This window comes from Antedon bifida, chromosome 1 (genome assembly GCF_963402885.1).
Source record: "Antedon bifida chromosome 1, ecAntBifi1.1, whole genome shotgun sequence".
In the NCBI taxonomy this organism is placed as follows: domain Eukaryota; kingdom Metazoa; phylum Echinodermata; class Crinoidea; order Comatulida; family Antedonidae; genus Antedon; species Antedon bifida.
Genome location: NC_136226.1, coordinates 20,276,632 through 20,302,126, shown reverse-complemented (window position 1 = coordinate 20,302,126; position 25,495 = coordinate 20,276,632). Strand labels below are relative to the sequence as shown.

Below are 25,495 nucleotides of genomic sequence, written 5' to 3'. Positions count from 1 at the left end.
GTATCTACAATCCAATAGCTTCCAGAAAACGTTTTAATCATGATTATCACTTTTTATTCTGACGAGCTATAACAGATTGAAATTTACTGTAAAGATGAAAATAGGGGACCCACGTTATTTACAGTTTTAAACATGATGACGTCATAAAAATTAAAATATTTTTAACTCATGCGAAAGACAGTTGATTGACCTAGAGAGTATTAAAATATCTGTGGAAATGGAATACGTATTAGCGAGATGCGCTCTATTTAATGTGATGAGCAATAACGAAAGAGTAAAAAATCCTATATTTTAGATTCGTGTGGCCATACAATGACGTCATAACACCCGAGGGGTAAAGATTCTGCATGAATTCATATCTACAACATATCTGCTTACATATTAAATTAAAAAAATTGGGTGTCATGGATGATCCTGAGGAGCTATAATGGATTCAAAATAGGCATAATTTTGACAATATTTTGTAATTTTTGTAACTAAAACGCGCGCAAATTGTCTAAATCAACGTGTTCGTATGACGTCATTTTAATTTGAAATGATGTCAATCTTTTTTAAAATGATTAGGAAAAACTGTAAAGTCATAATTCAAGAGAAAAACACATGATTTTCATGCTCCGTGCGCACCTTACGCATAATTTTTTTCGCACGCGTGGGAATTTTTGACATGCTCAAAATGTCATGATCAGCGTAGAAAGTTGATTGGAAATTAATTTTGCGCATTTTGAAATTTTAAATGCGCGTGGGCGCGTAACTTCTTGTGAAACATGCTATTTTTAATCCATAGAAAGTTTGCCCTTGATATGACTTTTGGTTTATAATCTATGATCAATCAATAAAATTCATAAAATCGCACGTAACTTACGCTGCGCGACTCTAATGTCATATAACGATGATGAAACAGGACAGTTACAAGGAGTTATCCGCTGAATGCAGATAACTAAAAAAGATGATGATTTCGTACAATCACAAGAGGTTATCCTGCAACTTCGTTGCGGATAACCAATTTTAATGCAAGTACAATAACAATAGGTGATCATTTTATTCTAAATGATCACCTAATAAGAAAGAGAAGAATAAAGATTTCATACAATAACAATAGGTGATCATTTTATTCTAAATGATCACCTAATTATATGATGAGTCATTGACCATTGTGGCTAAGTTTGGTGAGAATCGGATAAAAACTGTGGTCTCTAGGCAGTAAAATAGTATTTTGTTAGTTGTGACCTTGACCTATGACCTTTTCCTCTCAAATTCGAAATCGTCCGAGCTTTTGGGGTATAGATCATTGTGGCCAAATTTGGTGAGAATTGGATAAAAACTGTGGCCTCCAGGCTGTTCACAGACACACACACAAATACACAAACACACACACAAACATACAGGGGTGAAAATATAACCTCCTTGGCGGAGGTAATAAAGATTAATTATCAGTTGCAGTGTCTAAATCATCATATTTCCATGTAAAAATGCAGGGCATTTTTCTGGTTGCGACTAAATAATTAGAATAGGTCGCGCATAGTGCAAAAAGATGGTCTGCTTGTGCCAGTTGTTTCAAACTGAAGTCAGGTGTGTTTTCCCTATTTCAACACTGTTGTAATAATTTAATCAGTCTCTCGATCTACTACGGAAGGCCCACCAACCAAGGAGTTTCCACACGTCACCACCACAGAGTCATGGTTCATTCAAGCATGCAAAGCCGCTAAACATTTTACACCTTACCCAATCACACAAAAGGACACCAAACACAGTGTGACACGCACACACAAACCTTGTGGAAGAAGGAAGTATAAAACAATTGTACCGCCGTACATAGAAGTTAGCCAGGGCGGGCGCGGCAGATACAAAAGATTGTCGGTGCGCAGCCATCAACATTTTTTAGGCAGTATAAATAAATGGTTATAGCTATACTAAATAATGATTACTATAAAATGTAATTAATGATCATCATTAATAGATTAATTTAGTAAACAGCAGTATTGTTTATCAGTCGATTTAATACTTTACCTTCCAGACTTTGATTATCGAAAATTATATATCAGAGAAAATACTGCAACTTTTCCTACGAAGTAGCTTCGTAGATAGAACGTAGACTAAGTTGCTGGCTTTGTAGGTTACATTGTTTGGCTTCATAACAACAACCTTACGATGTTCTTAGTAAAGTAATAAGGTGTTGAAATTAATGTGTTAATTTTGACTGGCGGAGGACCAAGTTGTACATAACTAAAAAAATATATACTGTAATATAATATTTTGTAATCGTAACAGTTTCCTTCATGTGTGTTTACATACTCAACGGCGAATATCAATTTTTCCACGATGTAATTTACGTAGAGACACGATCCAACTAAATGAACTAGGCCAACTAATAAAATTATATAGCGAACGTCCAGTCGATCCAGAAACAATGCAGACAAAAAAGATCGTACAAAATTCATTCTAAATATAGTATCAGAACGTTCAGTCGGTCATTCAAAAAGACTGCCGACAGAAAACTGTAATAATATTACAGACCTAGTTTTTTTTGTCACATGGCATGAAACGCGATGCTCTCTATTTTACCGCAAAACCTCTCGCTTTTTTTTTTACTCGGTACGAGGGGTGGCTCTGTACAACAGTAATTAAGAGATCGTGTGCCTGGATTTTGTGTCATATGACATGAAACCTGTTCCCAAAATCCCATGACTCGCATGTTTTTCCCCTCAAAATTCTGGTCGGGCCTTTTTCTTTACACATGTCGTAATAATAATTTAAAAGGCCTATGTTAAATCTTAACATGGAATATATATTTATTTTGCATTATTTTGTTGGTGTCCTAGCCTAGGTGTCATTGTTTTTATAATTCTCTAACCCAAGGTGGGATTGAATCATTTATATAGTGTAGGCCGCCGAAACTCTCTCTGCATGAGCTGAGGGCCACGGGCCCGATGTTGTCTCGTCGGCGGATGTTCTGCCAAATTCGGATAACCGATTCGTAGGGCAGCTACAAAAACTGACTAGGATTTTAATTAGCGAAAAATACATTGTTTGTTTGAATTGTCTATGCTTCTAAAGGCAATGACATTTGTGCCATGTTATTTACCTTTGATATGTAATATAAACCTGACATGTCAGATGCATGATGGGCATGAAATATTTTTTCAAACAAAGGTCAGTTTTTTATACCAAACTTGTTTTGGTTTCATAAGTTTCCGACGCATTTTCGTCTAATTTTTTGCAAGCTACACATCTGAGATGGCGGACTAAGCTGCCGAAAAAACGCTGGTGCGCGCAAGAATGCGAATTCCAAGTCACTTTAGGGATGTTTTTTTTAACATTCTCGATGAACAGACAGCAGCGACGACGCTGTCGGGGCAGCTCCCGATAGGCCTAGGCCCCATATGGTCATCGTCGGATGAGTCCGTCTACTAATTTATTCATAATTTCGAAATCGGTCATTCATAATGGTTTGGTTTTGTCTTATTTTGAAGAGAATAAATAGGTTCTGATGAAGAGATATAGTTTTATTCATGAATTATTTAGCAATTTTATGCATTTGGTAGTCAAAGATAAATTTAAAAATGTTGAATAATTTTTCTAAAATTGTCATTTTCATGTCCTTGGCATTATTTTTGGAATTTCTGTCTCTAGAAAAAAAATTATGGTTAATTATGTGACATATGCTTATTAGGTCCCAGGGAGCAAAATCAATTTAGGGGGGTCAATGGGTTAAATGCCTATCATAACATTCCAAAAAGCTTATGTTCAACTAGTAGCAGCCTAGCCGATTCAAAATCATCTCTGTAACAACAACACATCCACTGGATGTACAAAAAAAACCCATAAAAACCCAAGGGAACAAAACGTGGCCCCCTTCCCGACGTTTGATCAAAATTCTGTAAACACCATATCAATGGGAGATGATCAGGTTGCTAAAACAAAATTTGAGAGTACTATAGCTAGTAGTCTTTCAAAGGATTGACGGAAGGAAAGAAAGAAAAAAAGGAAATAAATGTTTAGAAAACAGAATCCAGTCAGCTTCGGCAGGAAAGATATTTAAGCCGGCACTAAATGTTTACCTTTATTGGTACATATAGGACATTCCTCAGTGGCAAACATACATGTGAAGCATCTTGCATGTCCACACGAATCTGTTAATCTGCGTTTTTTCCCTCGATCATATGGTTGTTGACAAACAGGACATTCAATTGGATTTTCTTCCATCTAAAATGAATATTTATATTTATACAGTTATTAATTGTGATAATATTCTCCAACTGTATAGTACCAGTAAGCATTACTACCCCGTTTTGGAACACTAATGCCGTGTTCGTGTAATTTGCTTCCAGGGTACCTTTACTTGGTGCTATGGATGCTATTCAATTTATCACGCTGCTGCTCTAGCCCGCTACGTCACAAGAGATGACTCATTTATAAGCTGAAAGCAAGCAGCAGTTATAGTACTAGACACTGATAGACCGGCAGCCCAGAGACATTTGGTTAGATGAGCTAGGTACCAATATCTGACTATTTAAGTGTGTTGGGGGTCACTTGAAGTCAATGAATATGGGAGTCTGCCGGGTACCCCCTGCTGCGTCTAGACCGGGGGACCCCGAAAGGTGCTAAAAAATCGGCACCGGTTAGATGAGAGAGATACCACCTAATTTTACCACCATGGGATGCCCACTGGCATCCTTATACCAGTATCACAAACGACAGACTTTTTGACTGCTGCAATAGGCCCGCCAGACCCCCGAGGGAGGGCCTAAAATGGGGCTAGCATAGATGAGTGAGGTACCACTCAAAATTAATGCCAAATGAACAAGTTGTGTTCATACAATACGAAATGGATAACAACAGACTAATTGTCTGCTGCACCGCAAGTGCCAGACACCCTAAAGTTAGACTAGCCCAGCCTAGATATTGTAGATACCACCAACAACCAATTTTATATGATTTAGCACAATGTAAGCAATACCAAATGACCTATTACAGACTATCTGTACACTGCCTTGGCCCTGGCAGACCCCTCTAAAGTTAGACTAGAGACCCCCCTTTCCCCAACTAGCCCAGCTTAGATATTGTAGATACCACCAGCAGCAAAAAAAAACCCAAATCAACATGTTTAATTGAATAAAGTTTTACTTTAAATAAAAAGAAAACTTTCATTGTAAAGGTTATTTATTTAATACTACTGGGTTTGGTCAGAATTATGGTTAAATGTTAATAGTACATAATAACCACATTATGTTACAAATTATTATTATACTCTTCTAAAAAGCATTGGGCAACAGATCGTTTTTTTACTTAAAATTGTACAGTACAGTAGGCCTATAAATAGTTCAGTATGTTGTACTGTCCCTAGAAAAAAGGTATTTAAAGTTATTTCTGTAAAACTACAGCGTTTAGTCAGTAAAATATGTTTTAGGTAGATTTCCAACCATCATGCATTGAAAAGTTTTTATTATTTAGCTTATATAAGTTTTAATTGAAACTCTTAAACTATTTTTCCCTTTAGAATGGTAATGGTCATTTTATCGTCATTGATGGGATATATTTTCAATTGTTTTGTGTTAGTTCGATTAAACATGTTGTTTTGTGGGGTTTTTTTGCTGCTGGTGGTATCTACAAAAGGTAGGCTATACTTGGGGTAAATGGGGTCTCTAGTCGAACTTTAAAGGGGTCTGCCAGGGCCAAGGCAGTGTACAGATAGTCTGTAATAGGTCATTTGGTATTGCTTACAATGTGCTAAATCATATAACATTGGTTGCTGGTGGTATCTACAATATCTAAGCTGGGCTACTTGAGGGAAGGGGGGTCTCTAGTCTAACTTTAGGGTGTCTGGTACTTGCGGTGCAGCAGACAATTAGTCTGTTGTTATCCATTTAGTATTGTATGAACACAACTTGTTCATTTGGCAATAATTTTGAGTGATACCTCACTCATCTATGCTAGCCCCATTTTAGGCCTATTGCAGCAGACAAAAAGTCTGTCTTTTGTGATACTGGTATAAGGATGCCAATGGGCATCCCATGGTGGTAAAATTAGGTGGTATCTCTCTCATCTAACCGGTGCCGATTTTTTAGCACCTTTCGGCGTCCCCCGGTCTAGACGCAGCAGGGGGTACCCAGCAGACTCGCATTTTCATTGACTTCAAGTAACCCCCAACACACTTAAATAGTCAGATATTGGTACCTAGCTCATCTAACCAAATGTCTCTGGGCTGCCTGTCTATGACGTTTTTGCTAAAAAGGATTCTCGACTATAATTTATAGGTCCCAGCTGCTGGACTCAAAAAACGTCTGAGAAAAGAGTCTATGAGGGCTCACGGTTGAACGATTTTGGATTCTTGCCTTTTGATTGGTTGACGCGAATCAACAGATTGAACCGATATATAATACTGTAATTCGCTGTCAGATAATCATTGAATTATTATCAAAACAGTCCATTAAAGTTTTTGTTTGTAATAGGATACTTCACACTTGAAGTATCTAGGCGATCAGTGTTCTCCCCAGGATTCACATCAAGCGTCGCGCTTCCAAGGCGGGGGAGGAGGGGCCATTCCGACACTAAGTACATGAGTGACATGTGGCGAAGCGATTTTTGGTAATTGACACCCTAGATGGCCGGAAATGGTACTCTCGCACATAACATTCAAACCTCTAGTTTGTCCGGAAACAACACTTATAGCGCGCTAGCAAAAAGCAAAAACGATCATAGCCTACTTTTTCCGCCGGTAAACATACGTGATAAGAAACATTTTTTGCGTTCATTACGAACGTCAGGGGGAAGTCCCCAATGAAAAAAAAATAGGCCTAAGCCTACTCATCAGTAGGACAACTCTAGTTGACCGGAAACGAAACTTCATAGCGCACTAGCAAACAGTAAAACGATCGTAGCCTACTTTTTCCGCCAGTAAACATAAGCGTTAAGAAAATGTTTTTGCGTTCAATACAAACGTCAGGGAGAAGTCCCTGATGAAGTAAACTAGTTTTCCGGCCAACAACTGTAGTTGGCCGGAAGAACACTTCATAGCGCGCTAGCAAACAGAACGATCTTAGCCTACTTTTCCGCCGGTAAACATACGCGATAAGAAACATTTTTTTGTGTTCATTACGAACGTCAAGGGGAAGTCCTCGATGGAATAAAACTAGGCCTACTCATCAGTAAGACACCTCAAGTTGGCCTGAAATAAGACTTCATAGCGCGCTAGCAAACAGCAAAACGATTGTAGCCTTCTTGAATGTATTATACGATCAAAGCAGCTAGCAATGAATTGCGCCTAGCAAATCAATCGCGCCTAACATTAACAAATCAATCGTGCCTTTGTCTTTTGATGATGTGCGTACGTTACCGACAAAAGAGTAAATCCCACCAATCCATAGAGTGTCGATTAATTCAGTGTGATATTGAAAATATCATTGATATTTATTTTTTAATACACATAACATTTTTACAAGAAAAATAATACAATCAATCATTGTTTTAACTGAAAACTTTATTTACAATATACAAGTTACCGCATTTTAGAAGATTCAGACAACAGCCAATACTAGAGATCGAAAGAGAGACATGGCAGTAACAAAACATGTGTTTACATCTCTCGGCGGCGGCGGTGAAAGCGCGTCTCAGTTTGTTACGCAGTCTTTTGTTTCTTGGCTTGTAATATCGTCTAGTGGTCATGTCACACGTCTCTTATGCATTAGGCTCTTTAGGCACGCCGCGCCTCAGCTCTAGAAAGTACCTGCCTGTTATTAATCTATTTTTAGATTGGTTGTGGTTGATATTGTTAAGCGTCACGGATAAGGTTTTAAGCGTCACGGCCAACCGTAAGCGTCACGGTAGAGAACCCAAGCATCACGGTACCGTGACGCTTCAAAGGCCTGGGAGAACACTGAGGCGTGATGAAGTGACCCTCAGACTTGACCTTAGCAATAAAATAAACTAAAGTGACAGAAATTGAATCTGTGTTTCATATCAAAGTTATTCACTTCTGAATAATATTTATTCACGTATAAAAAGAGAAAAGAAACGTTTAATTATAACCCAAAAACCATTGTCTGACAGACAATTTAAGTACTTTTTGCATTAAATTACATTTTTTCAGGTAAAATAACTATTATGTGACAATAAAATGACGCATTCAAAAACAAATTTGAAATAAAAAATATTTTTCAGAGGGACAATATATCTTTAAAACTGTTACGTCAATAAGCGAGCAGCGTTTTTTGTAAGAAATATTTCTTGTTAGGAATTAATTTATGGATTGTATCCAAGAAACAAGAAATATTTCTTATCTTGAAATAAAAATAAAAATAACCATACCGGTAAGTTTTATTTATTAAATAAGTGACAGAAATTGAGTCTGTTTAGTATAATCTATATATTAATGCTACTAAATTTTTCTAAATCTCCTCTAAAACCACTGAAAGATACGTGCTCACATTTGGCACACTGATGTTTATTGAGGGGCCGCACACGATAGGCTATGTCACTTTCCTGAATTTTAAGGATAAACACTAACAAAAAGCAAAAAATAGCAGTGATTTGACGTCTCAGCGACCATATTATGTCACTGTATAAACTACGCAACCTCCTCTGTTGTGTACCGCCATGGCCAGTATAGTAACGATCTTGTACATTACACTTCATTTCATACATTGCATTCATCTAATCAACTTCTTCATGTTCCTAAATAGAAACTTAAAGACTCATTCCCTACAGTTAATGATTTTATTATATTAAACATCCAAAGAGCCCACAAAATAAATAACAATAAAATCAATTATAGTCCGGTGGCAGGAGAGGGGAATCACCACCCGAAAGGGGACAAATTGCCATCCAACTTTTCTAGACCAGAATTTTCCATAGATTACGAATATAGAAGGTAATCGATCAGGATAGGAAGCATTTTCGATATGTAAGGCATCAAAGTTCAATATTGACCAATTACAATTCAATGTATTATGTATATGTATTATAACAAATTTATTGAAGCACAATTTGGTCTTTTATTACATTTTTATGATTATAGGTATCTATCACCTTATGAAAAAAAAATCCCTTTGTGATTAAGGGTCAAATTTCAATATTGACCAATCATAGAACGTACCTATAGTCCGGCAGCCAATGGGTTTAACCTTGCAATGTTTTCTATAGTTTTTTTTGGATTTTGATTCTCGATACCATCAGAATGAAGATTTTTTTTACTTGACGGCTGTCAGCATTGAGCAATTTGCATAATTAGCATAAACAAAATGGCCGCTATTTTTTATAAAACATGCTATATCTCTGGAAATACTGGACGTAGTGAGATAATTTTGGTGTCAAATTGTTCACAATGTATATGTTTATATTAGCTCTAACAGATCTTTTTTTGTAAAATTGACAGGAAACCCCATTTTTAGCGATGAAATTTTATCCGATCGTCCAGATACGATCCCCTTATTCATGGCGGAAAATTGATATTGGGTAATTACATTTTTCTAGTTAACTTGTGCAACCGTCATATAGGCCTATTATTGTACCATTTGTATATTGGTAGAGCAGGTTAATTTAAGAAGTAAAAGTAAAAATTAAAGCTACACGCAGGCACAGTAGCATAGCAGGGGGTTTGGAGGTACCCTGTGAACTTATTTGTTGCACACCCAAAAATCATTGATTGACCGTCTGAAGCAACTTGTTTAGGTAGGCCTCATACATATAGGCCTAGGCTCTATTTATGATTTTTACATTTCACCCCTAACAAACGCCCCCCCCCCCCCCCTTTTTAAAAAATGCAACGCCCCGGGGGCGTTTATTAAGTACAATACGGTATATCCTCTCTAGGCCTTGCCTAGCCTATAGCGGATAGGGCGGCCTACCCTACCATTTAACCACTAGCCTAGGCCTAAAGTGTGTTAATAACATTAGCTTGATATCATTTTATATCATATAACCCTAGTCTACCAGGCCCCACCGCCACCGGACGAATATTAGTGTTATGCGCGATTTGAACGATTTGCGCAATTTAAAATTGCGCAAAGAATTCCTTGCGCAATTTGAATTAAAACATCTGTTTCAAATTGCGCAAGCAACGTATTAAATTGCGCAAGTAATCTGCAAATTGCGCAAGGTTTTTCGACAGTTTGTGAAATCATGCACACCCATATTTTTATAGTAATTTCTAAGAATGATTAAAAATTAAAGATAATATCGCATTTCCTTATTTTAATAGTGAAAATGTTGTTATTGTAAAGCATATACCAACGAAGACCGACAAAGGAAAACGAAGCGGTGGTGTTCCCCGGCGGGCGGCTATACTACTCTAGCCTACTACTGGCTATGTTTTGATAGCAAGTCCAAATGATGGTGGCGGTAGACTATGTTGTGTATTACTGCCTTAATTTTTGTTATTTTTACATTCATTTTGATTTATTTCAAGTTACAATGAGTGATAATATTATTTAATTGTGAATGCCATTTATGTTGTGTATTATACACATGTTATCTTCGCATTTATTATGTTTCATTTTGAGTTATTAGTTTCCAAATTAATTATTATTGTTAACCAATCGTCGACGTTAGCATGCATTCTGGTAGAATTCTGTTGCGCAATTTAACAATTTTACAAATTGTGCAGCGCAATTTGAAATTGCGCAAGGATTTTCTTGCGCAATTTAAAATTGCGCAAGTTGATTGCGCAATTTAATATTGCGCAAGAAAATCCTTGCGCAATTTCAAATTGCGCAAGAATTCTTTGCGCAATTTCAAATTGCGCAAGGTTTTTTTTGCGCAATTTCAAATTGCGCAAATCGTTCAAATCGCGCATAACATTAGCATGACCATGAACAGCCGGCCTAGGCCTAGCTCTAGGGCCTAGGCCTAGGCCTAGACCTAACCCTACGCCTAGCTAGAGATCGGTCCGCCTAAAAACCGGAAAAAATCCCCCCAAAAACCGGAAGAAAAGACAAATAGGCCTAGGCCTAGGCTAGGCCTACTGGCCTTAGCCTAGGCCCTAAATACCAGAAGAAACTGACTATTTACCGGAAAAACCACAGATAGGCCTAGGCCTAGTAACGGAAAATGTGATTTTTGTGTCAAAATCGATCGTCAAACGGCAGAAGTAACCGTCTCGGCCCACGTACGTCAAGTCAGTGTTCAGTGTTGCCAGCGATAAAATTTAAATTATGCCGTCGTATCCTGTCTCAAGATTGGGAAAAATACTGCCAAATCCCCAAAATGTGGCCCTAATTAAAAAAACGTCTGTAAAACCCCAACTGACACAAAGTGGGCCAAAACTTTTATCCCATGTCGTTACAAATTTATATTTTTAGTTTTGTGTGTAATAACTAATATAATTCCCAATATCTGAGGTGCGAAAATGGTAATTGTAATGTCACCAATTTCAAAACCTGCTACAACCACGGAAATTTTTGCATTTTTTTGCTGAAATATGTTTGGAAATATCCTAAAAATATATTAATGTCTTCAAGACCTCAGTCCCACCATGGTTGGAAAATTGGGGAAAATAGAGCTGCTCGATGGCCGGAAATGGCACTTAATTTCAAATAGGAAATAAAAATGTATATTAGTGTCTCCGGGACCTCAGCCCCACCATGGTTGGGGCTGAGGTAAGAAAATTTGGAAAAATAGAGCTGCTCGATGGCCGGAAATAAGAGTCTCTAGGACCTCGCCCCACCATGGTCACTGGGGCTGAGGTAAGAACATTTGGAACAAGGCCATACATGGCTGCAGTCGCGTGCTAAACTTAGTGTTTAACTATTTACCGACCAACCGACCGACATAGTGAGCTGCTAAATAGGGCTGCTACGATGCAAATGGAACTGAATTTGAAATATGGAAAACAAATTCTCTAGGAGAAAATGTTAACAATAACTTCAATAACAAACAATAAGTTCGTGGATAACCCCTTGTTATTGTCAGGATCTTTTTTTTTTCTTATTTTTCTTTCTTTCCAAGAATTTTGCTGTGCGTGTATCTCCCAATCTTCTCAAAATAACATTGTATAACTATATCAGAAGATTTACCTGTATCTGAAGATGTCGTAATAAGGTTTTCGGTGCTGTCCAAGTTGCGCAGCGTAACATACGCATGATTATACAATTTTTTTAAATTTATCTTAAATTCAGAACCAAAAGACATTTGTTATTGAAACTTAAGAAAATGATAATTCATATCAAGGGTCAAATTTCTATGGAGTAAAAATGGAGTGTTGAATGCAAAATTACGCGCGCATGCGTGTTTAAGATTTTAAAATGCGAACAATCAAATCAAAGTGCTCTAGTAACTATCGTTTGGATTCTCTCAGCTATACTAGTTGGGGTTCGAATCTGTATGCATTTTAAAAAATAAATAAAATGTATTTCTTTTATTTTGAAAGAGAGATATTTAGAGAGACAAGTTAATTTTAATGCAAAGTTTATGACGTAACGATTAGAATGACGTAATATGAAGCGCGTATAAGACTATACTATTGTCACCTTTCATTACTCGTGTACATTGTGGCATAACGGGTAGTGCTCTAGTAACTATCGTTTGGATTGGATTGTCACAGCTCTACTAGCTGAGGTTCGAACCTCTACGGATTTTTTTTATTGAAATAAATATAAAATATTTTTCTTTTATTTTGAAAAAGAGATATTAAGAGAGTGAAGTTAATTTAGGATAATATAATTTAAAAGATTAACAACATCAAAATTCAACAGTATGGCGTGTTGACCGCCGCGAATGACTAACAATTTAATGTCAGAAAAAATGGAATTATAGTGTTTAGAAAAGAATTTATATCTCATCGTTGGTATGTCGGCGTTGTTATGCAAATGAGTTTGTGCAGGTGTAGTGGGAAAGATGATATTGTTAATCATTCGCGGCCAACACGCCACACTGTTAAATTTAGATTTTTGTGCTAAACATAATAGACAGGTTCCATTTCTCAAAAAACGGCCTAGAAAACGAATCAAGAAGCATTTTTGGGTAGAAGCTGGGATCTACTTGATTTAGGATATTTCGACCTCGCTGATTACGAATATGCCGGATCCCAAGCGAAATTCGGCCATCTAAGCCCTTAATTTGCATAATTAATAATGGCGGCCATTTTTTATAATTACCCTATATCTCGAGAACCACTAGTCACAGATAATTAATTTTGGTGTCAAAATGTTTTAAATATATGTTTTTATATTCACTTTAATGACACATTTTCTCAATAAATGGATGCAAGTCTTATTTCTGACATTTTAACCTTTGACCTTGATTTATCGTATCTCAGTAACCAATAATCGGAGAGACACGAAATAGGGCTCAAATTGTTCAGAAACTATACATTCATATTTATTATAATGAAATGTTTTTACAAAAAATGGCCGATTCTACAACTATTGACCTTTGAACTATTAGTCAAATATAATATTATAATAATAATATAACTTTGAAAATTGTGGTCTTATGAATTTTTTTTTCTTTTTAAATTGTTTAAAACATGTGTGTTTCTATCCAGTCTAATGGCACATTTTGTACAAGAATGGCCGATAGTATGGTTATTGACCTTTAAACTACATAGGCCTACTGTATACTGAATATAATATAATTGCATAACTATGAAATTATTTATACACAATAATAATTAGTAAAATTATAAAATTCACTGCCATTAAATATGATGTGTTATGATTTATATAGATTTTAAAAAAAAATTGAACACGCAAGTTACATTTGTTGAAATTTGAAATTACCTGCCATCAATATGATGGAGTATGATTATAGATTTTTAAAAATGTGAACATGTCAGCTACATTTGGAAATTACCTGCCATCAATATGATGGATTATGATTATAGATTTAAACCATACTATCGGCCATTCTTGTACAAAATGTGCCATTAGACTGGATAGAAACACACATGTTTTAAACAATTTAAAAAGAAAAAAAGATTCATAAGACCACAATTTTCAAAGTTATATTAATTATAATATTATATTTGACTAATAGTTCAAAGGTCAATAGTTGTAGAATCGGCCATTTTTTGTAAAAACATTTCATTATAATAAATATGAATGTATATTTCTGAACAATTTGAGCCCTATTTCGTGTCTCTCCGATTTTTGGTTACTGAGATACGATAAATCAAGGTCAAAGGTCAAAATATCAGAAATAAGACTTGCATCCATTTTTTGAGAAAATGTGTCATTAAAGTGAATATAAAAACATATATTTAAAACATTTTGACACCAAAATTAATTATCTGTGACTAGTGGTTCTCGAGATATAGGGTAATTATAAAAAATGGCCGCCATTTTTAAGCATGCAAATTAAGGGCTTAGATGGCCGAATTTCGCTTGGGATCCGCCATATTCGTAATCAGCGAGGTCGAAATATCCTAAATCAAGTGGATCCCAGCTTCTACCCAAAAATGCTTCTTACACCATATTTCAGAGGAAATAGAACTTGTCTATAACATTTACAACATCAAAAATCGGGTGGCGAAAGCCACAGAAAAATAAAAGATGTTATGGTGTGCTCTCCCTGCCTCAGCACTAAGGCAAAGTGAAGCCAAATGTGCTCCTTCAATTTTTGTACTCTTGGGTGGGCTTCTTTTCCAGATGGACTTCTTTTCGAGATTACTGAATGAGGGGATCTGCTAGGTTCCCGCCCTAAGAAATTGTTTTTTTTTACATGATTTGAATAATCTTCTAATGTAAAGATTAACAACATCACAATTCAACAGTGTGGCGTGTTGACCGCAATGACTAACAATACCATCTTCCCCACTACACCTGCACCAACTCATTTGCATAATAACGCACGGCATACCAACTGTTCAATATTTGTACAGGGGTAGCAATCAATGGGTTGGTTGGATGGCCAGGCTTGTTCAGGCTGCTATTGTTCATCATTTAATTCATTGTATCAGTTGTTTTGATTTCTCATTATCAATTATTCACTTAATTCAATATCATTTATTGATGCTCAAACACAGTAAAATGTAGTACATGGCTTGAAATCCTTTTCGTTTGTTCAAAGTTAAAATACACAACAAATTGTGAAAATTATTTATTACAACAATGCATATGTATTTAAATAAATAGAGAGAATACACTGGCCAGGCCAGGCATTGGCATCTTTACACATTTCTATTTATTTGTTCCTAATTTTCTGACATAACTTAGGTGTTCTTAAAATTGAGGGCGCCAAACATAACATTTACGAGATCAGAAAGAGGCAGGTAGCCAAAAAAAAAATGATGGTGTGCTCCCTTGCCTCTAGCACGGTAAGGCTCTCTCACAGCCTTGGGGGTACCACACATCAGATGCTTTGATGTTATTGCCTCATGATGTGTGGTGGAAAGGGGGACGTTTAAATCTGTGAACCCCAAACACAGAAGCTCGCATAGCTTTAACTCTTTTCCACCGACCGGCATGGGGTTTGAACCCACGATAATCGTGTTCCACGACGCTCTACCGACTGAGCTCCGGCCCTCTGGTTCATAGCAAGGTTAAAACTAGATTCGTTTCCTCAAAATTACGTCATGAATATGCAAATTTATGACGTAACGATTAGAATGACGTAATATGAAGCGCGTATAAGACTATACAATTGTCACCTTTCATTACTCGTGTACATTGTGGCATAACGGGTAGTGCTCTAGTAACTATCGTTTGGATTGGATTCTCCTAGCTCTACTAGTTGGGGTTCGAACCTCTACGGATTTAAAAAAAAAAAAATATATAAAATGTTCTTCTTTTATTTTGAAAGAGAGATATTTAGAGAGTGAAGTTAATTTAGGATAATATAATTTAAAAGATTTTATTCTTTATTCTTTATTTCAAACCAACAGTGTAAAACACCAATAACAGGTTGAAAATAAAATAACTAAACTATAAAATATGAGCCAATATAAATATATACAAAATGAAAAAAAGATTATTTAAATAATTTCATTAATAATACATTTAAATTGAGAAAAATTACAGTTAAAAATATCTAAAGAATTATTTTTTAAAAGACATGAATTGTACAAAGACGAGAGTCTACAGAAAATACCATTTTTACATACATTGACACGAGAAAATTTAAAATGAAGAAAGGGTTTACTACGAAGATTACGAACAGGAACATTAAAATAAAACAACGAAACAATATTACAATCAACTTAGAAGTAAGACATTTATATATATATTATTTTAATTATAACTCTCTTCGTTACGTGTTTAGAAAAGAATTTATATCTCATCGTTGGTATGTCGGCGTTGTTATGCAAATGAGTTTGTGCAGGTGTAGTGGGAAAGATGATATTGTTAATCATTCGCGGCCAACACGCCACACTGTTAAATTTAGATTTTTGTGCTAAACATAACATTTACAACATCAAAAATCGGGTGGCGAAAGCCACAGAAAAATAAAAGATGTTATGGTGTGCTCTCCCTGCCTCAGCACTAAGGCCAAGTGAATCCAAATGTGCTCCTTCAATTTTTGTACTCTTGGGTGGGCTTCTTTTCCAGATGGACTTCTTTTCGAGATTACTGAATGAGGGGATCTGCTAGGTTCCCGCCCTGAGAAATTGTTTTTGTTTACATGATTTGAATAATCTTCTAATGTAAAGATTAACAACATCACAATTCAACAGTGTGGCGTGTTGACCGCAATGACTAACAATACCATCTTCCCCACTACACCTGCACCAACTCATTTGCATAATAACGCACGGCATACCAACTGTTCAATATTTGTACAGGGGTAGCAATCAATGGGTTGGTTGGATGGCCAGGCTTGTTCAGGCTGCTATTGTTCATCATTTAATTCATTGTATCAGTTGTTTTGATTTCTCATTATCAATTATTTACTTAATTCAATATCATTTATTGATGCTCAAACACAGTAAAATGTAGTACATGGTTTGAAATCCTTTTCGTTTGTTCAAAGTTAAAATACACAACAAATTGTGAAAATTATTTATTACAACAATGCATAATTATGTATTTAAATAAATAGAGAGAATACACTGGCCAGGCCAGGCATTGGCATCTTTACACATTTCTATTTATTTGTTCCTAATTTTCTGACATAACTTAGGTGTTCTTAAAATTGAGGGCGCCAAACATAACATTTACGAGATCAGAAAGAGGCAGGTAGCCAAAAAAAAAATGATGGTGTGCTCCCTTGCCTCTAGCACGGTAAGGCTCTCTCACAGCCTTGGGGGTACCACACTATTGCCTCATGATGTGTGGTGGAAAGGGGGACGTTTAAATCTGTGAACCCCAAACACAGAAGCTCGCATAGCTTTAACTCTTTTCCACCGACCGGCATGGGGTTTGAACCCACGATAATCGTGTTCCACGACGCTCTACCGACTGAGCTATCCGGCCCTCTGGTTCATAGCAAGGTTAAAACTAGATTCGTTTCCTCAAAATTACGTCATGAATATGCAAATTTATGACGTAACGATTAGAATGACGTAATATGAAGCGCGTATAAGACTATACAATTGTCACCTTTCATTACTCGTGTACATTGTGGCATAACGGGTAGTGCTCTAGTAACTATCGTTTGGATTGGATTCTCCCAGCTCTACTAGTTGGGGTTCGAACCTCTACGGATTTCTTTTTTAAATAAATATAAAATGTTTTTCTTTTATTTTGAAAGAGAGATATTTAGAGAGTGAAGTTAATTTAGGATAATATAATTTAAAAGATTAACAACATCAAAATTCAACAGTATGGCGTGTTGACCGCCGCGAATGACTAACAATTTAATGTCAGAAAAAATGGAATTATAACTCTCTTCGTTACGTGTTTAGAAAAGAATTTATATCTCATCGTTGGTATGTCGGCGTTGTTATGCAAATGAGTTTGTGCAGGTGTAGTGGGAAAGATGATATTGTTAATCATTCGCGGCCAACACGCCACACTGTTAAATTTACATTTTTGTGCTAAACATAACATTTACAACATCAAAAATCGGGTGGCGAAAGCCACAGAAAAATAAAAGATGTTATGGTGTGCTCTCCCTGCCTCAGCACTAAGGCCAAGTGAAGCCAAATATGCTCCTTCTTTTCCAGATGGACTTCTTTTCGAGATTACTTTCAAACTAAATGAGGGGATCTGCTAGGTTCATGCCCCGAGAAATTTGTTTTTTACAAGATTTGAATAATCTTCTAATGTAAAGATTAACAACATCACAATTCAACACTGTGGCGTGTTGACCGCAATGACTAACAATACCATCTTCCCCACTACACTACACCTGCACTTGAACTTATTTGCATAATAACGCACGGCATACCAACTGTTCAATAATTGTATAGGTAGCAATCAATGGGTTGGTTGGATGGTCATGCTTGTTCAGGCTGCTATTGTTCATCATTTAATTCATTGTATCCGTTATTTTGATTTCTCATTATCAATTATTCACTTAATTCAATATCATTTATTCATGCTCAAATACATTAAAATGTAGTACATGGTTTGAAATCCTTTTCGTTTGTTCAAAGTTAAAAATTCACAACAAATTGTGAAAATTATTTATTACAATAATGCATATGTATTTAAATAAATAGAGAGAATACACTGGCCAGGCCAGGCATCGGCATCTTTACACATTTCTATTTATTTATTCCTAATTTTCTGACATTTTCAACATCATAAATATTTTCTAATTCATTTCATTCAGTTTTCCATACTAGTTTCCACATCTACATTATAATTAGAATCATTAATAATTAATGTTTTGATCTAAATTTTTTTTTCTTTTTGTAATTTTTCTTTTTTTATATTTTGTTTTTTACTTTTTGCTTTACCGTATTGAATTGAAAATTCTTTAACTTTCGTTTTTATAATTTCCAATTGCATGACTGAACCCCAGTTATTTGCCTTGTTCGCTAATTTTTTTTCAATTAGGTTATTTATTGAATTTGTATATGTCTTATCTTGCAGATAACTATTATTACATTTCCAGAGCCCTGGGCCTTGTTTTGGTTCATGCATGTCTAACTTAATAGAAACCGCTTGGTCGTCAGAAAAGAACGCCGGGCGTATATCACAAAACATAACATCCCCATTTATTACTAAATCTTCTGATATAAACCAGTAATCTAACCTACGATAAATTTTTTGTTTTTTAGTTTTTGTCGCCATGTGAACTGCTTTTTGCTTGAATTTATTGTTCTCCAACCATCTATCAACTTTAAATTTTTTATTAGATTTTTAAGCGTAATTACAGATTTATCTATTTTATTTACACTTCCTTTTTATCTAAAATATCCCATGATAACCTTTTTACAACTCTCGTCATTAAAATCTTTATAGATTTTATGAATATTTCTGAAGAATGTACTTCTATTTTTACACTCATTTGGCGCATAGACGTTAATAATAATAAGTGGCTTTTGTACAAGCAATTTTATAAAAATATATCTTCCGTCTTTATCAATTAAAGATTTACTAACACTACATTCTAAATCTTTTCTAATTAGAACAGAAACACCTCTACTATGTGAACTACCAACACTGTGCATGGCCTCTCCTTCCCAATTAAAAAAATACTTATTGATTAATTCATTTGTTAAATGTGTTTCCTTTAAAGAAGTATATCTGTTTTTTTGTCTTTACACCATTGGAATACTTTTTTCAATGTATCTTTTGATCTAATCCCTCTAGTGTTGAGGGTGATACAATGTAGCCAATTCATAGTAGTGTTTGTATACACATATTTTTTACCTAAAATATTATTTTTCATACAATTAATTCTGAAAATTTATACCTTATTTATAAACTCTGACCTTTTTTCTTTTTTTTCTGCACTTTTCTCTCCACTTTCTGCGAGTTTTAATTAAGTTAAGACTTGGCGTAACTTGGTAACTACTATTTTTTGTGTGACAAACTACTTAGAAGACCCATATTTCTGTTCACTCTAATGGCCAACTTTTGCTAAAAGTGGACGGAAACCCCTTTTCTGACCACTGGTCAAGAAATTGGCCATATATCTCAGCAACTACTGATCAGAAAGTGATAATTGTGGTGGTTTGTGATGGGCTTTGCTAGGGCTCGGGGTTGTAGGCTATCGAATTGTAAAATTATACTACAAAAGTTTTACAGTATTTGAATTATCCTCAGCAAGGCGTTTAGGGAAATATAGATATAGATATACATATTTTATTCATTAACCAATATGACATCTATTCAATTACACATTTAGCAAAGTACTTTAACCATATCCAGCTATGAATGAAGTAGCCTATATGATTGGAATTGTACTAGGGAAAGTTACTACATTTGAACTGTCCAGGGAAGGAGTTAAGGTTTTCTGATTGTGGCTGGGATGGTGAGAGGAGAAAGAAGGGTGGGGGACCGCAGTATCAAAATAAGATATTTTAATTATCAGCCAATATGACGACACCTATTCATTTACACAGTTTACAACGTACTTAAACTATAGGCATATCATAGCTATGTATACCCCTCTCATTTAGACGCTAAAGTTGAATTGAATTTGACCTGCACTGGGAAGAATAGGGAGATAAACTAATTTTGAAACCCGCCCTGGGTTAGGGTTATGCTATCGAAGAGGTAATTCAGCGGTATCAACATTAGATATTTTAATCATTGACACCTATTCATTTACACAGTTTGCAAAGTACTTAAGCCAATATGCCTATCAGCTACAGTATGTATCGCCCTCTTATTAAGAAGCTAAAGTTCTTGGAAGTAATATTTGTACTGGGTAGAATTTATGTTTAACAAATCACCCGAGTGTTGGGTGTGATTGAGTTGGTGAGTATAGGGAGTTACTGGCATCCAGGGGGTTATGAGGTTCATCAAATTAATCGGATTTTCATTGAGACGGTTTTATACTAAATTGGAAACCCGCCCTGGGGCGGGTATAATTGCTAGTGCGCCATAACACGAAAGTGTCCACAATCCTACAAAATATAATTATAACAATATTTAAAGCAAGATAAAATACATTACATAAAGAGAATATTAATATTATAAAATGAATTGAAATATAATGTACTCATCTGATCAGTCTAGTCTTATTTATAACAATAATTTATTTACAAGATTAAAAAATATATAAAAAATCTAGCACTAAAACTATCAAGTAACCAATTTTGAAGGGAACAGTTATCTTTTATAGAGTAAATATTTCTTTAACTTAAATAAGAAATTGTTTAATGGGAGGATAACTGCGTGATCTTTAATAATAGGGGTAGTGACCATATAACAGGAAAATTGTGAATCAAGGACAATTTTAAAGCAACGTGCACAGAGTGGACAAATGTGAGTAGTTCAGGATGTCGTTGGTTGATATGTATTATTCTTAACACTACTACACAGAGTTACATTTTAATTATAAAAACAACAAAAAGTAAAAGAAATTAAAATAATTAAGCGTCTATCACGTAAAGACAACCAACCATCATTTAATAGGTAACACCAGTGCTTTATACAGACATCCGGTTGGCTTTCGTTATAACATTATTGATATGTAAATTCCAGGTTAGTCTAGAATATTTATGTACTCCTAAATGTTTGTGACTGTCAACCACCTCTATTTGCTCTCCTTTAAGCAAGTATAATGGCTTAGCAAGTTACGCTTTCTGGTGATATGCATTAGTTTAGTTTTGTTAACATTAAATTTCATTTTATTCGTGTCAGCCCAATCAGACAAAATATTGATGTGTATTGAACGTGGTAATATCATCAACGTATTATCTATTTCTAAAAACCTTATGATACACATCGTTCACAAACATATTAAGTACAATTTGACCGAGGCAACTGCCTTGTGGTATACCAGACTGGGAGTACGGAAGAAGTAACTCCTCTAAAACACACTTGTTGTTTTCTATCTGTCAAGTAGGAAGATATCCACTTCCAGATTCTACCTAAAATTTACAGCAATTTTTGTTAAGGTGTCAAAGGGCATTTTATCAACCGCTTTGCTCATGTCTAAAAACAGCAATAATTGCTGGCTCACGTTTATCAAGAATTTGTGACCAGTGATAAGTAATATTATTAGGTTGAGTCACGCAAGGTTTACGCTTGACAAAACCATGTTGATTAGGGTTTAATAAACCATAGTGGTACGTGAATGTATTCATGTTATTTACGATGATTTTTTCTAAGGGCCTGTTTCTGCTGAGCAGAAATAATCGATTATTAACCGTTTATTTTTTTAATCGATTATTTTTGGGCAGCAGAAACGGCGCAAAATAAAATTACCGATTAAAAATAACCGATTAAAAACACTCAATCCATTGCGTGTTTTAATCGATTATTTCTTGTTTTAACCGATTATTGCGGAGCAGTTTTGAGCTGCAACACAAATAGCGATTATTGACCCCACACAGATTTTGCACATCAATGAGGAGTAATGAGTGCAACTTGTCTATAATTGAATATCACTGCCCTATCCCCTGTTTTATGAACTGGTTGTATTTACACATTTCCAGTCCGTTAGGCACAGTACCTGTATCAAGGGGCGTTCAATAAAGCAGCCAAAGAGGATAGGAAGGGCCGCCAGGAGCCGAATGGTTTTAATTGTGTCATTTGGACTTATTTGAATGTCAGCCAGTACAGGGATATCTAGAGAACATGGAGGGGGCCCTTGTAATTGAAGTGTTTATTCTTTATTCTACATCTACTATATATGATAACAATACAGTATCCGTAATGGGATTAATGAATGAAAATGAATTAATCTGTCAAGGTAGAATGTTTAGTGGTCTCAGCAGAGGGTCTACTTTAGCCATTAGTGACCATTAGGTAGCCAATGGTTATATATAGGTGGGTCAACATAATATATATGGTAACAGGTGAAGGAAGTATAAATAATTGGTAGCAAGTAATAAAATAAGTTCAATACATTACATTCCCAGTCTATTGTAAACAATTCTAAGCTATTTATTTATAATTTGATCAAAGCACTGTATAAAATAAAATATAAGATCAAAATTTTAAATTGTCCAGTAATAATGTCCATACAAGTTTCTATATTTCAGTTATTAAGAATGTCCATATCTTTCCGGCGGTTTTCTATCGCGAGTAGGGTATACTCTTCGCTGAGCAGTTATAGGCTGTGCTTCGACAGTTGATTGGTGGTGTTTCCACTGTTCTATTTGGATTAATGAGCATTGGAGGTAATTTTGGCGTTTGTAAGCTGTTTATCCTGAGGTTGAACAGGCCTATAACGCTTCCAGATATGGTCGGCATGACGACGAAAACTCGTCCATCTTCTAGTTTTATCTTGAATGAGATGGGACCGGATTTTAATATTATTGTTCCGATCAACCATTTTGGATTTGTCCTCTAAAGTTCTTTATATACACCTTCTCCCCTTCCACAAAAGTGCGTTCTTTTGCATGACGATCATGGGCTAATTTCTGTTTTACAAGTTGAGTGATAACACGTCTGCTTTATAAGGGTGTAAAAGATCAAAATGCGTTTTCAATTTTCGGCCACAATATAATATAGGCCGTGATTGTGATTCTTTATTTCCTTTTTATCAAAGTGTTATTCAATCTGTTTTAAGCTTTTGCTGACGTGTTACTTGGGTAAATGGTCTAAGAAAAATTTGAGTAAGTAAACAGAATAGTTAGGAATGCAAGCAAAATGACTGGTGTCGAAATTAAAGGTATCACACAAATGTGTAATGATGGAATGATATCTAAATTAAATAGTATTATAGCTGATGAATCTCATATTCTCAACAATAAGTTAGTAGTTACCAGATCTGGAAGATTAACAACAATTCCAGTAAAAACAAATAGACATAAATTTTCATTCTGACCTAGCGCTATTAGACTACACAACAATGAGTTTCAGGTCTGTATTTTATTTATTTATTTATTTATTCAAGATCCAACAGTGTAAAGAAAAAACAGGATCGCCATAAAATATACATTTGATTTACATAAAAAAGAACAAGGAAAACAAACAGATTTATATATTATTAAAAATTACATTAAAAGCAGAAGTATTACAACTAAAAATATCGATGTAAGGAAACATTTGAACTAAACTATTATATAAATGAGCAACCCGACAAAAAATACCGTTTTTAAAAACATTAACACGAGAAAACAGCACTTTTAAAAGATTATTAATACGAAGTTTACGCACAGGGACACGAAAATGAAATTGAGAGACAAAGAGAACGCAGGCAAAGATATAAAAAAATTAGAGTAGCTATATTAAATTGTAATGTAATGCAAACGTGATTACAGCAATTAACTTTAAACATACGTATTAGTTATTACTAGTGAACATGTCTTAACTTAAGATTAATAGTTAATTAATAATTAATTACAATTGTATTATTTGCAATATTTCTTCTTAAAATAACTAAATAACCACAACCAGTTTGTCGGAATCATACCTTCTTGTCGATAACCACGACCACCTAGGTCTAAACCTAAATCATAATGTCTTCTGCCCATATCGCGCTGCAAATACTCTAACGCAGAAGAAGCACCAGCGAAATGCAAATCGCTAAGCCCTCTATACCGAACCGTGCGCCGCCAACGAGGACAGAAATATTACCACACCAACAGCAGTACGGCCGGTGTAAGATTGAAATGTGTCCGGCATTCAAAAGTGTCCGGGCGGACACTTTTCAGCATTGAATATTGTCCAGTTGCATTTTTCAACGGGTTCGCGGGCGGTTTTCAACAATTGAATGCTGTCCGGCCCGTTTAATAATGTCTGACCACGTATTGAAATGTGTCCACCATTGAATATTGTAGCCTACGGGGAAAAATATTAGTAACCGTTTTATGATAGGATGGTTGGGATTTGAGATTCAGTTTCAGGTTTTGATCGCGCATGTACTTGTCTTCTTTTTAACGACCTTCGTTAAGACCACTATTATAATTTACCTCCGCCAACAAGGAGGTATATGTAATCTATTTCAATCCTCTTCCAATTAAAGATCACTATACTTAAAGACACCTCCAATTAGCCACCATTATATTATTTGGTATGATTAAAGACAATAATAATAAATAGTTTTTAATTATGTGACAAAAAACAAGTAACTGTACTGGTCCTTTTCCAATTAAAGATCACTTTACTTAAAGACACCTCTAATTATTTTTAACTGGAATAAAAACTAATTTCTGTATCTATAAATCCGTTCAAAATTATACAATATCGGTATACACCTTATAGACAGGCAGCCCAGACATTTGGTTAGATGAGCTAGGTACTAATATCTGAATTTAAGTGTGTTTTGGGTCACTTGAAGTCAATGTAAATGGGAGTCTAGACCGAGGGGACCCCGAAAGGTTTAAAAAATCGGCACCAATTAGATGAGAGAGATACCACCTAATTTCACCACCATGGGCTGCCTATTATATTGGCATCCTTACACCAATATCACCAACGACAGACATTTTATCTGCTGCAATAGGCCCGCCAAACCCCCGAGGGAGGGCCTAAAAATGGGGATAGCATATGAGTGAGGTACCACTCAAAATTAATGCCAAATGAACAAGTTATGTTCATACAATACTAAATGG

At 35.4% G+C, this 25,495-nt stretch overlaps 1 protein-coding gene across 2 annotated transcripts in view; it reads right to left on the bottom strand.

Moving 5' to 3' along the window:
* LOC144844414 (protein TANC2-like) overlaps positions 1-11,087 on the bottom strand; it is a 120,528-nt gene extending 109,441 nt beyond the window's left edge. For both annotated transcript variants that reach the window (XM_078701314.1, XM_078701322.1), the window contains exons 1-2: positions 11,005-11,087; positions 4,059-4,203 (exon numbers count right to left, since the gene is read on the bottom strand). In XM_078701314.1, coding sequence (XP_078557440.1) covers positions 4,059-4,203 — 145 coding nt within the window. In that variant the 5' untranslated portion in view covers positions 11,005-11,087. The remainder of the gene's footprint in view (positions 1-4,058; positions 4,204-11,004) is intronic.
* Positions 11,088-25,495: the final 14,408 nt, after the last annotated feature.